Source organism: Giraffa tippelskirchi, chromosome 1 (assembly GCF_054371585.1).
Source record: "Giraffa tippelskirchi isolate mGirTip1 chromosome 1, T2T-mGirTip1v1.2.pri, whole genome shotgun sequence".
Taxonomy (NCBI): Eukaryota; Metazoa; Chordata; class Mammalia; order Artiodactyla; family Giraffidae; genus Giraffa; species Giraffa tippelskirchi.
The window spans coordinates 16,990,825-17,005,291 of NC_137275.1; the positions used below are offsets into that span (position 1 = coordinate 16,990,825).

At 44.4% G+C, this 14,467-nt stretch overlaps 1 protein-coding gene across 2 annotated transcripts in view; it reads left to right on the forward strand.

Annotated features, from left to right (window-relative positions):
* WDFY3 (WD repeat and FYVE domain containing 3) overlaps positions 1-14,467 on the forward strand; it is a 279,731-nt gene that overhangs the window by 255,520 nt on the left and 9,744 nt on the right. For both annotated transcript variants that reach the window (XM_081582148.1, XM_081582158.1), the window contains 6 exons: positions 487-634; positions 1,864-2,018; positions 2,954-3,112; positions 5,054-5,233; positions 9,534-9,716; positions 11,113-11,209. In XM_081582148.1, the coding sequence (XP_081438274.1) occupies positions 487-634; positions 1,864-2,018; positions 2,954-3,112; positions 5,054-5,233; positions 9,534-9,716; positions 11,113-11,209 (922 nt within the window). The remainder of the gene's footprint in view (positions 1-486; positions 635-1,863; positions 2,019-2,953; positions 3,113-5,053; positions 5,234-9,533; positions 9,717-11,112; positions 11,210-14,467) is intronic.

The window sequence follows — 14,467 nt, forward strand, 5'->3', positions numbered from 1 at the left end:
GATTCATACTGAGCAAATTAGTAGCACCTAAATGAGATAGGAATGATGTCACATCCATAAAGCCCTTGTTGGCGCCAAATGTAACCCAGTTAGAATGGTTGCCTGCTCTCCGTGGCACAGAATGGTATTGGTCTGTAAAGGATGGATTCTTTTCTAAACACTGAAAAATAATTTTCAACCGACTGTTATTTGAAGAGATTAATTTACTCTTGAAAAATTATCATGAAATCAGTGTAGCATAGAGCTTGATGGTAACCCAAGCTTCAGTATCAGAGTCTTGTCTCCACTTACTGAGGTGTAAGATCTCAGACGGCAACCTTCTGAGCCTCTTTAAATCTCTTTCGTCAAGTATAAAATGTGATAATGTGATACCTAATGGCTGTTGTGAAGCTTAAGTGAAATAGCAACAAAATATCTGGCATATAAAAGGGCTGATTAATAAATGTTAGCTTTCGTTATAAAATGTGTTGTCTTATTTCTTACCAGTTATTTAAAAAACCTCATCCACCCAAGCGAGTGAGGAGTCGACTCAATGGAGATAATGCAGGGGTCTCGGTCCCACCAGGATCTACCAGTGACAAGATCTTTTTTCATCATCTAGACAACCTGAGGCCTTCGCTAACGCCTGTAAAAGGTAAAACGACAGGGAATGAGCTTTTGATGGATGATTCTGTGAAACTGTTTAATAATTCTAGTTAAGCAATAACAAATTTGCTTCTCAGCAACAGTGTCATTTGTAATAAGTGCTAAAACCACCAAATACTTGTTACAGTCTCCTTTTCCTTTTCTCTTCTCTTCTTTTGGCCTGTTGGATTTTGCATCCGAAAGAAACCCAACAGGTTTCTCCTCTCTGCTAGGGTAGTGAAAATAGTATACCAAATCTTGTAATTCAACTTGTAGAAAAACTTCTGCCGTCTTCATTTACGCGTTCTGCCAATTTAGAAATAGCAGTAAAAAGTCTGTGCTTTTAACATGCCAACTAAAAGCTTCTTTCATCTACTGTTATTGTAAGTTATTTTAAATTACTTTTCCAAGTAGATTTTTTTTCCCCTTTGAATGAAAAAAAATGTTTCGCAGAGTCTTGAAGTTGTCACTTAAATCCAAAAACTGGAGCATCAAAGTCTGGATGGGTGCCCACCTCTCTGCCACCTGTCTCATTCCACAGACTCTGCCCTGTGCCAGCTCCAGCCACTGCCCAGAGATGGCTCTGGAGCAATGGCGTGGTCGACAGAGTCCTGGATCAGAGCTGGGGTTCTTGGCCTTCCTTCAGGAAGTCTAGGGCTGGGAGGAGCTGAAGACCTAGGTCATTTGGAGGTCTGTGTGGCATTCTGGGGAGCATCCCAGAACACTCTGGCAGTCCTCAGGATCAAAAGGTGGGCCTGATGGCTGGGAACCAAACCCAAGCAAGTGTCCATAGCCAGGCAGGCTGGAGACACCAGTCAGAGTTGATTTCCACCCAGTGGGTCTGCAGAAGACTCCATCGAAAGCCATGCCCTACTTCCTTCTCAGTCATTTTTTGTTAATGTGGGTGTCAAGATGTTTGATTTGTATGAATATTTGAGATCTCTTTACCCTCCCCTATGGTCTTCCCAGATGGCCTTAGTGGTGAAGAATCTGCCCGCCAAGGCAGGAGACGCAAGAGATGCCAGTTCGGTCCCTGGGTTGGAAAGATCCCTGGAGGAGGAAATGGCAACCCACTCCAGTGTTCTTGCCTGGAGAATCCCACAGACAGAGGAGCCTGGTGGGCTACAGTCCATGGGGTCACAAGAGTTGTACACAACTAACACTCTCTACCCTCCTCTGTGGGATAATGAAGTTAGTTTTCCCTATACTAGTTCTAATGTGTTGATTTGTTTTTTGTAGAACTCAAAGAGCCTGTGGGACAAATCGTGTGTACAGACAAAGGCATTCTTGCCGTAGAACAGAATAAGGTTCTTATCCCACCAACCTGGAACAAGACTTTCGCTTGGGGCTACGCGGACCTCAGCTGCAGGCTGGGAACCTATGAGTCAGACAAGGTTTGCACTGTTTCTTGCTCACTTCTGTCATCCTGCTCTTCTGTGATCTGGAGATCCTGCTTCATGGGGGTGGGAACAGCTCAGGCCAAGGGCCTCTCAGCTGCTCCTCCAAAGCCCAGAGGAAAGGAGAGCTTCACTACATCCGATCAGGATAGAGGAGCTAGTGGACAAGTCATGTTTCCTGCAGAAAAGCCTCTCCTGGGAGGTTGTGTACCAGGGCCTAGCAGTTTGCCTTCCACTCCAAGAACTCCTCCAGGGGGCCCTAGCCAACCAGGTGTTCAATATTTCTGCCAACCAGAAGAGCCTCCTTTTGAGTCACTGTCCCACTTAACCATTTCGGTACCCTTAAATGGCTGGCAGAAAACCTGCCGCCCTTCCCCTAAGAAGCAGTTGCGGCTACCATTTTGAGTCCCATTAGCGTCTCTTGGAGAGGCAATACATAAGTGATCTTTTGGGGTCGTATTTGCCCCTTGACAGTCCTCTCCTGAATGCATGAGGGACACAGTGTGTGTCTGCAACAGTTCTGTTTAGTCACATTGTCATGAACAGCAGCACTCATGGTCTCCTTTTACATTCTACCTGCTACAGTGGATGCATCCTTTCACCAGATCACATCCTGCATCTCACATAGTATCACACAACCTGAACATCATTTTCCATCGCACAACATGAACATCTTTTTCCCAGACTGGAGAAACTGGAGACCCTCAGTATGAACAAAGTGCTTCTTATTATGATTTTCAGCAGCAACTATAGTTAGGAGGCTGTAGGGTGTAGTTCAGAGTAGAGCTTTAGGGAACCAGCCCAGCATGGACGCAGGTATTTGCCCGGGAGGGACCCAAACAGAGGTTCTCCTTCACTTGGTACGCTCGTCGTGTCTCAGAAGCTCATAATGCTTGATGGCATGTGTGTCTCACATCTCTTCTGTTTTACAGGCAGTGACTGTGTATGAATGTTTGTCGGAGTGGGGCCAGATTCTCTGTGCGATCTGCCCCAACCCCAAGCTGGTCATCACAGGTGGAACAAGCACAGTCGTGTGTGTTTGGGAGATGAGTACCTCGAAAGAAAAGGCTAAGACTCTCACTCTCAAACAGGTAACAGAATGTGAGAATGTGACCTATTCCACCCCAGCTGCACATGCTCTAGAGAAACTGAAAACTTCATTAATTCCAAGGCAATTTAGACATTAATGAACAAGACCAAAAAATGTGTGTTCTTTTGCTAGAAATGTATCTTAAAAAACAGTAAATGAAAAATCAGAGGATACTATTTCTGAAAATGACCCAAGCTGTCCTTTTTTAAAATCTGAAGCAAGATATCTTTAGGTGATATAGTTTTTTTTTTTAATATATTTAAGTAATGTCAGTGTTTCTCAGAGTTATATGTAGGTTAAATTCTTGCAAACCAGTTATATTTGCAGTTGATTCATAATAACTTCTTTTCTGGATGCTTTTTTTTCATTCATCTATACCATTAAGTCGTTGAGTTTTGGTTTTTCTGTTTCTTCATTTATCACATTCTTGAGAACATGGCAAATTCATGAAATGTATTCAGGAGAACCACTGGTGATTTTATTAGCAAGTATTTTTGATCACTTGTTATGAGCTGACTCTATCATAAATGTTTAATCAAAGCAAGAATTCTTTTATAATGGAGCCATCACCTTTTTAATATTTGATTTATAAGTGAATTTACCGTAAGTTTCTTTTTAATGGAGTTTACATCTAGGTGTTTTCTGTGATAACAACTTTTAAAAGTCGTGTAACGGTAATATCTGCCATTTACTGAACACCTGACGTGTTCAGGGCACTGTGCTGGGGGTTTAAAAAATGTAAAACTGCAATCCTGACATTTCTACAAGATCATTATCAGCCTGAGCTAATTAAAACCTGGAAAAACCACGGCTTAGAGAACTTAAGACACAGGCCCACATCACACTTTGTGGTAAAGCCAGGATATAAATTCAATTCTGTGTGATTCCAAAGCTGTTTTAAAATCAGACTCAGACAAACAGTGCTGTTTTAAATATCTATAGAAAGAATTGCTTACTCCAGTGACCATCGCTATTGTCCAGAAACTTCAGTGGTTGCTGGGTCTAAAGGTGAGTCCTGGTGAGACACGGTCTCCACATGAGCAGGTGCGAGGCTCTCAGTGCAGTTTGCTGATCCATACGCTGCTGCTTACAATATTTTCAATTTAGAAAATGGGCTTTGAAGCTAGCTAGCATGCCTGTTAGCCCCTCAGTCTCAAATACTTCTCACTTCAAACAGCCTTCTGGGTTTGCTAAGTATATAGTAAGGGTGTGTGAATCACCAAAATTTGATAAATAGTAAATACTCAGAAATTCCTAACAATCATCTGAATCTTTTCCTTCAAAATGTTTGTTTTCCTGCACTACCATTGCCCTGGATCCTGTTTCTCTTCATATCCCATCAAAAGAGAAACGTGTTTATTCTGGTTTGAGAACAGGTCCCTCTCGGGTGCAGGAGACGCCCAGGTGTGTCCAGCTCCGTAACCAGTGCTCAGCAGACATGTCAGAGCTGCATTTTCTCTGCATCTTCCTGGGACCACATGTTACAACCACGCACTTACATTTTTAAAAAACACATCCTATTGTAGTTCTGTAGAATGGACTTAGAGGAACCAATGGCAGAAAAGAATAGATTCAGAGTTTAAATTCTGAATTTGGGGACTATGATCGACACATCTCCGTGTGGAGACAGGAAGTGTGAGAAAACCCCAGCTGGGTTGCAATTGCGACTCTCCCTTCCTTCTGAGATCCTGGGCTGAGTCCAGGAGTGAAGTAAGATGTTAATGGAGAGTGGCGTCTCCCAAGTCCTCCACACTTCTCTCTTACCCGTGGTGAGGGAGGCAGGGACAGTGGCGAGAAGAGAATGAGGGCCTTCCAGGTGCTGCTGCACAAGGCGCTCCCCGCTAGCTGCACACCTCTCGGTTCGCAGTGCACCCAGCTGTTTGAAGTCCAGTAAGGAGCACGGCCACCGTGATCAGCCTGGTCTCATCTGTTCCCCTTTTAGGCCTTACTTGGCCACACTGATACGGTCACCTGTGCCACCGCGTCGTTAGCCTATCACATCATCGTCAGCGGGTCCCGAGACCGAACCTGCATCATCTGGGACCTGAACAAGCTGTCGTTCCTAACCCAGCTCCGAGGCCACCGGGCTCCCGTGTCTGCTCTGTGTATCAATGAATTAACCGTAAGTCGTAAATTGCTAACTTGGTTTGTGTGTAGGAAGACACGTAGCTCTGGCCAGCATAAATACAAAATATCTCTGCTTTCTAAGTTGATGGACGTGCATCTTATAAAAGCCACTTGGCTTAGATGTTGTTTGAAAAAGCAAATGGATATTAAAGTTTGTAACCCAGAGAGTAATTCTGTCTTAAAATCCAGTCACTGCAGCAATACTTCAAAGAGCAAGGTTTGGTTCAAAATAAAACTTTCTAGAATGCGCTTTTTTAAAAGCAAGGAATTTGTGGGGTTTGTTAAAATTGTTGAAGTTTTATGAAATATGTTCAAAGTATTTATAAAATGAGGAGAGTAATATTCGGGTACCTAAACAGAAAAATTGTTGTCAAAAAGTTTTCAAAACAGATTCCAAAAGTATGAAAAAAAAATGGCCCTCAAAAATACAGTGAAACAGAACAAAATAAATGTGCTGGCATAGGCGCCCCCATTCAGACTGAGCAAGGAGGGAGGGGAAAAAGTCATTGGTTTGGGGTGTTGGGAAGCAGGGGACATTCAGGGTAGGTTTAGAGAGAATGAGGTCTCTGTGTCCAGGGTACAAATTCTCACATGTGCAGGTCAGTCTGCAAGTTAATGAGAACCCCCAAGCTCATCACTTCTTAGCTGTAAATATTCACTCCCACCCTTGCTGTCAGCCCCGCCGGGGATCATGCAGAGTGGTCCTAGCTTTGTCATATCATCAGCCACAAGCAGCTTTCCTTTCAAAGAGGCGTATCTTTAATTTCTACCAGAAAATTCTGAGTATCGAGTACCGTGCTTTCAGTCAAATACCTTGCAGTCACTCAGAGAAAAAAAAGGAAAAGGAAATTTACTCATTTCTACTTAATGGCACTTGCAGTTGTGCCATGGATTTGCCAAGTCTTGTCTGACTCTCTTGTGACCCCATGCACTGTAGGCCCCCAGGCTCCTCTGTCCATGGGTATTCTCCAGGCAAGAATACTGGAGTGGGTTGCCATGCCCTACTCCAGGGGATCTTTCTGACCCAGGGATCGAACCTGCATCTCCTGCATTGGCAGGTGGATTCTTTATCACTGATCCACCAGGGAAGGCCAGTTAATGTCACTTAATGTCACTTAGATTGTCTCATAATAAGAAGAGTAATCAGAGTCGGGAATGAGTGGGGAGCGTGTGGGGATAAGAGAGTCAAATTTGTTTTCATATATATTTGAAAGGCTTAAAATGTTTTTTAAAACAGCACCTTGGGTTGCTCCTGCAAAATGTCAGTGCAGCAGAACCACTCTGATCTTCACTGTGTTGCCCTGAGTCAAATGCATAATTGCACTATTTCAAGCACTTTGTTTTACGATTGTTCTTAATACCAAGGATTTTTATTTCTAGTTAGTTGTCATTGGGGCCAGAATACACTCACTGGATTGCAGTAGTTGCTGCAGACACTACAGACATGTTAGATTTTTCCCTTTGAAGATTCATTTGTCATCTCCATCACTCATGAGAAGATTTCTATTTCTATTACATTTTTGTGGCCATCATCAAGTCTGCCTTACTGCAGTCTACACTTTGGGCGTAAGTTGCCTTGCAGCTGCCCTTTAATTCTCCTTACTCTCAGCCCTCATAACCACAGGGTTTGCTCAAATGCACTCTAATTGAGGTGCCCTGGAGTAATTGCAGAATGTCTTGCGTAGTACATCATGGGGTTGCAGCCTCCCATCTCCTACAGAGACTGAACTCATTAATTAAAACTCAGCTGCTGACACTCGTTGTCAGAGGTGGTTCAGGGGCTGATCCAGAGGTAGACACAGCAGTGCTTTGCTCAGTGTGGTTTTTGTTTGGTTCTTGCCACCTTGGTAGACTGGGGGAGGAAGGGAAGAAACAGCAGCAAGACCAGCACAGACAGTGGTTTGGAAAAGCACCGGGTCACCCCTGCCTTCCCTTACCTTCTCTCTTACATGAGTCCTGCTGTTTCGTTTCTAGCTTTCCTCTGTTTTTGATGTTGTTGTTGTTCAGTTGCTCAGTCATGCCCAACTCTTTGCAACCCCATGGACTGCAACATGCCAGGCCTCCCTGTCCTTCACTATCTCCCACAGCCTGCTCAAACTCATGTCTGTTGAGTCGGGGATGCCATCCAACCATCTCATCCTCTGTCATCCCCTTCTCCTCCTGCACACAATCATTTCCCAGCATCAGGGTCTTTTCTAATGAGTCAGCTGTTCACATAAGGTGACTGAAGTATTGGAGCTTCAGCATCAGTCCTTCCAGTGAATATTCAGGACTGATTTCCTTTAGGATGGACTGGTTGGAGATCTCCATGCAGTCCATGGGAGACTCAAGAGTCTTCTCCAACACCACAGTTCAGAAGCATCAATTCTCAGCACTCAGCTTTCTTTATAGTCCAACTCTCACATCCATACATGACTGCTGGAAGAACCATAGCTTTGACTAGACAGACCTTTGTCAGCAAAGTAAAGTCTCTGCTTTTAATATGCTGTCTAGGTTGGCCATTGCTTTTCTTCCAAGGAGCAAGCATCTTTTAATTTCATGGCTGCATTCACCATCTCCAGTGATTTTGGAGCCCCAAAAGATAAAGTCTGTCACTATTTCCATTGTTTCTCCATCTATTTGCCATGAAGTGATGGGACCGGATGCCATGATCTTAGTTTTTTGAATGTTGAGTTTTAAGCCATCTTTTTCACTCTCCTCTTTCACTTTCATCAAGAGGCTCCTTAGTTCCTCTTCACTTTCTACCATAAGGGTAGTGTCATTTGCATTTCTGAGGTTGTTGATATTTCTCCTGGCAATCTTGATTTCACCTTGTGTTTCATCCAGCCCAGCATTTTGCATGATGTACTCTGCATAGAAGTTAAATAAGCACAGTGACAATGTACAGCCTTGATGTACTCCTTTACCAATTTGGAACCAGTCCATTTTTCCATGTCCGGTTCTAACTGTTGCTTCTTGAACTGCATACAGGTTTTTCAGGAGGTAGGAGAGGTGGTCTGGTATTCCCATCTCAAAGAATTTTCCACAGTTTGTTGTGATTTACACAGTCAAAGGCTTTAGCGTAGTCAGTGATGCAGAAGTAGATGTTTTTCTGAAGTTCTCTTGCTTTTTCTATGATCCAGTGGATGTTGGCAATTTGATCTCTGGTTCTTCTGCCTTTTCTCAATCCAGCTTGAACATCTGGAAGTTCTCAGTTAACATACTGTTGAAGCCTAGCTTGGAGAATTTTGAGAATTACTTTGCTAGCTTGTGAAATGAGTGCAGTTGTGCAGTAGCTTGAGCATTCTTTAGCACTGCCTTTCTTTGAGATTGGAATAAAAACTGATCTTTTCCAGTCCTTGGCCATTGCTGAGTTTTCCAAATTTGCTGGCATATTTATTGTTTTTGATGACCGTCTTCCAATTCCTGTACATTGTCCTGCACCCAATGGCTGTACTGAAATCCACCAGATCATTTCTGAAGTCAGACCTAGCATCACGCCTGTCAGACTATCTCAGGGATATGGGAGGCAGCCTGGGATGGTGTAGAAGCTTTGGGGTGTCTAAAGGGCCCAGCGCACCGACCGACACACTATTGATGCTTCAGGAAGTATCTTAGTTCCTTTAACGGTAGTGGGTTGTTTTTTCACCAAATCGGTAGAATTTGAAGGAAAAGCTTCGTTTTTGTTTTTGTTTTTTCCTATCTTTGGAACTCATGAAAAACTGACTTCTCAGCTCAGGGAGTCTTAGGGTTTATTCAGTGTGCCAAGAAATGACCCACATACTAGCTTTCTTCTTCTCTATTGTGAATACAAATTTGTAATAGGATATTACAGTGTTACCAAGATTTCATCTTTTTGTTTATTGAAGGAGAGTCCCAGCTGTGCCAAACTAAAAGATTTCTCTTCTACCCCATGGCTTTTGTGATTGGGCTCATTTTGTAAAATTAAGTGGGTTCCTACCTCTTGGTGGAAGGCATAAATAGATTTTGTAAACAGTAAGAGGTTAAAGAGTGGTTATCACCTTCTCAGATTACAGATAGCTTTGACATGGAATGCAGCGGGGCTCTGCTGAGTGCGTGCAAGGGCTTCCGCCTCCATTACCAGATCACCTTGGCCAGTCTTCACGCCATCTCAGATTCTTAAAGAGGCCTCTGTTCAGGGTATTTTTTTTTAAGTCAGCAAGCTCTGGATTCCAGGCTACCTCAGAAATTACCCAGTCACTAGTCAAAGCACTTAAAGGCCAGACAAAAGATTCAGTTGCTTCTGAAAGGAGCGTGTCCTCTGCCGGGAGTGATGTTTCTCTTCCCCGTCTCAGGGGGACATCGTGTCCTGCGCCGGCACGTACATCCATGTGTGGAGCATCAACGGGAACCCCGTCGTGAGTGTGAACACGTTCACGGGCAGGAGCCAGCAGATCGTCTGTTGCTGTGTGTCGGAGATGAACGAGTGGGACACACAGAACGTCATCGTCACAGGACACTCGGACGGCGTGGTCCGGGTAGGTCCGCTGTGAGCACATGCGCCAGGGTGTTTGCTGCCCTGGTTCACCTGAAGCTTCTGTGGCTGCCCGCAGGACAACCTGGAGGTTGTCCTGTTGTTTAGCAAACTCACACTCAGATGTAGACCTTGGCCACTGGGTTATCAGACGTGGGAAGCATCAGTGACTCAGCCTTTTTCCCCCATTAAATAGATGCGTTAGTGCTATTGACCATGGGACACAGGATCACTTAGACACCGTTTCCCTGTCATGCTGGGATTGCTAGAAATGTCAGCTGCCCAAGTACTGGCCTTTCAGCCCGTCAGATGGCTTCTTAGGGAAAATGGGGACCGTCTTTTCTCTGCAGAGAATCACAGAGCTTGATCATGCTTCCAGGGGCCTCAGGTCATCCATTCCTTTCCTGTCTCGGATCCTGGACGATTTCACCTGAATCCCAGATCCATTTATCCTTTTCTTAGTTTCATGCATTGAAAAGAAAAGAAAGAAAGTGAAATCGCTCAGTCGTGTCTGACTCTTTGAAACCCCATGGACTATAGCCTACCAGTCTCCTCCGTCCATGGGATTTTCCATGCAAGAGTATGGGAGTGGGTTGCCATTTCCTTCTCCAGGGGATCTTACCAACCCAGGGATCGAACCCGGGTCTCCCATATCGTAGGCAGACGCTTTACTGTCTGAGCCACTAGGGAAGCCAATGCGTTCATGCTTTGGGCCTCTACCAAAAATGGAATCCACGGACTGTTTACCTTTTTAGTCTGTTGTAATACTTGGGTGTTTCTCTCGGGAGATTTTTCTTTATGTCCTTCTTTAATTGCGCTCTGTAAAAGGAGAGACCAGCTGGTTGCTGCCCTTGTAATCACAGTAACAAGCAGAGCTACCGGATCAGGCCATCGGCCACTCCCTGGCCACACCCTGCTCTCAGACTGTGGGCACACCCCCAAAGACACAGGCCTGCAGAGCAGCATTCCAGATTACTCCATATGAGGCATCGTGAAGAGCACCCTAGCCAAATACATCTTGGGCTCCTGCTTCCTCTATACCTTCTTGGAGGTGTAAAGTATGTATCAGTGTATGCAAGGCTCGCAGGGGTTTTGTAGGAAATAAGGAAGTATACATAGTTTAACTGTGTTCCTGAAATCTCTTTGACCCCATTCCTTTTCCCTTGACCATGAAAAACCCACTGACATCTCACACAACACAGTTTGGGGAGAACTGTTTTATTTGTAGCCAGTCCCTGCCACATTTTTCAAGATAGAGGGAAACCTGACTGTGCATAATAAGAGAAATCAGGTTACCTATTTAACCCTAAGAATCCATCTTCATACAGTAACTCATAAATTGTTTCTATAATCTGTTGAACAGTGCTATTTTGTTTTTTTCCATGCTTATTTAAATTCAGTTTTGGAGAATGGAATTTTTGCAAGTTCCTGAAACACCAGCCCCTGAGCCTGCTGAAGTCCTCGAAATGCAGGAAGACTGTCCAGAAGCACAAATCGGTATTGAATGCTTTCTAAGTTTTGCAGTAGTTTTCATGTTTCTTTTTTGTTTTAATCCTTACAAGTAAACTTACATCAACCAAGGAAAGCAAGAGCCTGAGGTTGGGCATTGCTGTCAGAAGCGGTCTTACCGCCTGGTGTGCAAGACAGCCTGGCAGGCTCACAGAGTTCTCTGGTTCATCAGGCAACACCCCGTGTAGCAGTGTCTCATGGTCACAACAAATACAGTTACAAGCTTCCTAGAATACCAGAGGCTTGGGCTTTCCATTCTGAGAAATACAAAGCAGGTCCAAGAGTCCACTGTCCGATGAGTCAGGGGGCCACACCTCAGTCCCACCCATCACTTGAACAGCTAGTGTGAGTGACAGGGCAGCATCATGTTTTGTAAACTAGTCACAGAGACAGACCAGAGTCCATGCCCTAGACCCCCTCAAAAAGCACCTTCATCAAACAGAAGCCTGGTGATCTGTATTCTTGTTATTTAGTCACTAAATCATGTGTGACTCTTTGGGACCCCATGCACTATAGCCCACCAGACTTCTCTGTCTGTGGGATTTCCCAGGCAAGAATCCTGGAGTGGGTTGCCATTTCTTCCTCCAGGGGATCTTCCCAGCCCAGGGATCAAACCCACGTCTCCTGCATTGGCAGGAAGGTTCTTGGTACCACTGAGCCACCAGGGAAGCCTCAATCTTTGTTCTATATCTGCTATTTGTGAAGCACTTTAACATTTTCCAGTGAAATATAGAGATAGATTTATTTGTGTGTGTATATATACACACACACACAAAATGTTTGGAAATAGCACCAAAGAATCAAGCTAAGGTGTCTTTGGGTTACCGAGTCTCCAGAGAAGTACCTCTCACTGATTGAGATCAACTGGTGCAAGACTCTTCTTAGGAAGGAGCAGGGCTTTAAGTTCAACCTCTAGGTCGTCTCTCCATGACTAATTTTTGTACACTGAGAATTCAGCATGAGTTTGACAATATGAAGAAGTTGCTAAGGGAAAAGGCTTACAATCAGAAAGACACAAATCCCTCTCCTTGTAAGCTGACAGTAGCTTTTACTTTCTTTGCCAGAACCAATGGACAGGACATTGTAATGCTTGTATTAGTTTAATGCATGTAAATTTCCACATAGACAATTGCAGCTCCACTAAGAAGAAAGGTCATCTGGGTGTTTGGAGATCTACACTCTGAATTCAATTCAGTTGGTATTTGAGAGTTAATAACTGTTGTGTGTCAGACATCAGCTGTTCAGTCTGATGAGAATTGTGTCCCTCTCCCTTCTCTTAACAAAGCTTGTAAGTGAATAACAGGGAAATACGAATAAGGAGAGAAGAAGGGGTCAGATTCAGGGAGGAGAGACATTTGTATGTCTTCGTCCTCCTTATGTTTTCACATTATGGACGAAGTTTGGCAGGAGTGGCAGAGGCTGCGAGCAGCCCACAGAAAGGGTTAACTTGAGACCATGTCAAAGTGGTAGGACTCAAGGGCAGGGGCCCAGATGAAAGAGAAGACAAACTAGTGGCTCTCTAGAAATCAAACCCGTGTCAAAGACCACTGTTTGAAGACTTTCATGATCATAAGCCATTGGGTAAAAAAGAAAAAACCCTGAAATTAGCCAACCAGATTACTAATGATAGTAGAAGTGTTAATCGCTCAGTTATGTCCAGCTCTGTGTAATCCCATGGACTGTCTCCTCTGTCCATGGGATTTCCCAGGCAGGAATAATGCAGTGGGTTGCCATTTTCCTCCTTTGGGTGGATCTTCAGGTTCGATCCCTGGGTCTGCTTCATTGCAGGCAGACTCTTTACCACAGGCAAATTAAGTATCTGTCTTATTTAAAAAAATATGCGTAGTGGACTGGTGCTTGCTCACTTGTTTGTTTGTTTGGCTGAGTTAAGTCGTAGTTGCGGTACGCAGGATCTTCGTTGACACACACAGGTGCATGGGCTCCAGAGCGAATGGGTTTAGTAGTTGAGGCACACAGGCTTACTGGCCCTGCAGCATGTGAGATCTTAGTTCCCTGACCAGGGATGAAACCTATATCTCCTCCATTGGAAGGCAGATTCTTAACCACTGGACCACCAGGGAGGTCCCTGCTCACTTGTCCTTGCTCTCTCCTTTGTTCCAGTTACATATGTTTGAAAGTAAGTGAAAGTGTTGGTCGCTCAGTAGTGTCTGACTCTTTGCAACCCCGTGGACCGTAGCTCTCCAGGCTCCTCTGTCCATGGGATTCTCCAGGCAAGGATACTGCAGTGGGTTGCCATTCTCGTCTCCTGGGAATCTTCCTGACCTAGGGATTGAACCTGGGTCTCCTGCACTGCAGGCAGATTCTTTACTGTCTGAGCCACCAGAGAAGCTAGTTTTCCCTTCAGTAGACTAATGCAAGGGAATTGAGCTGAAGAAATGCACAATAACAATGGAAAGAGGAGGAAGAACAAAATTCTCAATTAAGATTTCTATCCAAGGTCCATTTATCTATGCTGTCATTTATATTGACTGCTATGTGGAAGGCACCGTGCTTGGAACCCCTTCTCTCCAACTGACCACTTTCTTGTGGAAATAATGACCAAAAGTAATAGTTTGGGGTGAGAATTTTAAATGTGTGAGAGCCATACAGCTGTTAAAGGAGCCCAGAAGAGAAAGTTAACTTTCTGTTGCAGGAACCACGTAAGATTTTAGAGAAAGAAGCATTTAATATATGTCTTGAGAGATAGGTCACCTCGGAACACACGAAGATTGGGAAGATGGGTCCAGGCAGGGCCAACCCGCATGTGCAAAACTAGCTGCAAGGAGGAGCAGGGCTGTGTGGAGAGCAGAGTGGGCACGTCCAGCTGAGCTGTGGCCGTGAGGCAGGTGAAGGTAGTGACAAATTGATAAAGGCAGGCTTTGGCCAGATTGTGAAAGAATAAATGCTGATCTAAGGATTTGGGCCAAAGCAGTCTATGAACTCTGAAATTCTACCATTTTGCTATCCTACCTAACTGAAAATTCTGGCAATTTATTTGCCTTTATGGCTTCCCAGGTTGAGCTAGTGGTAAATAACCCTCTTGCCAGTGAAGGAGACATAAGAGATGTGGGTTCGATCCCTGGGTCAGGAAGGTCCCCTGGAGGAGGGCACAGCAACCCATTCCAGTATTCTTGCCTGGAGAATCCCGTGGACAGAGGAGCCTGGAGGGCTACGGTCCACAGGGTCACAAAGAGTTGGACACAACTGAAGCGACCTTGCACATTGTAATATTGAGTTTAAAATACT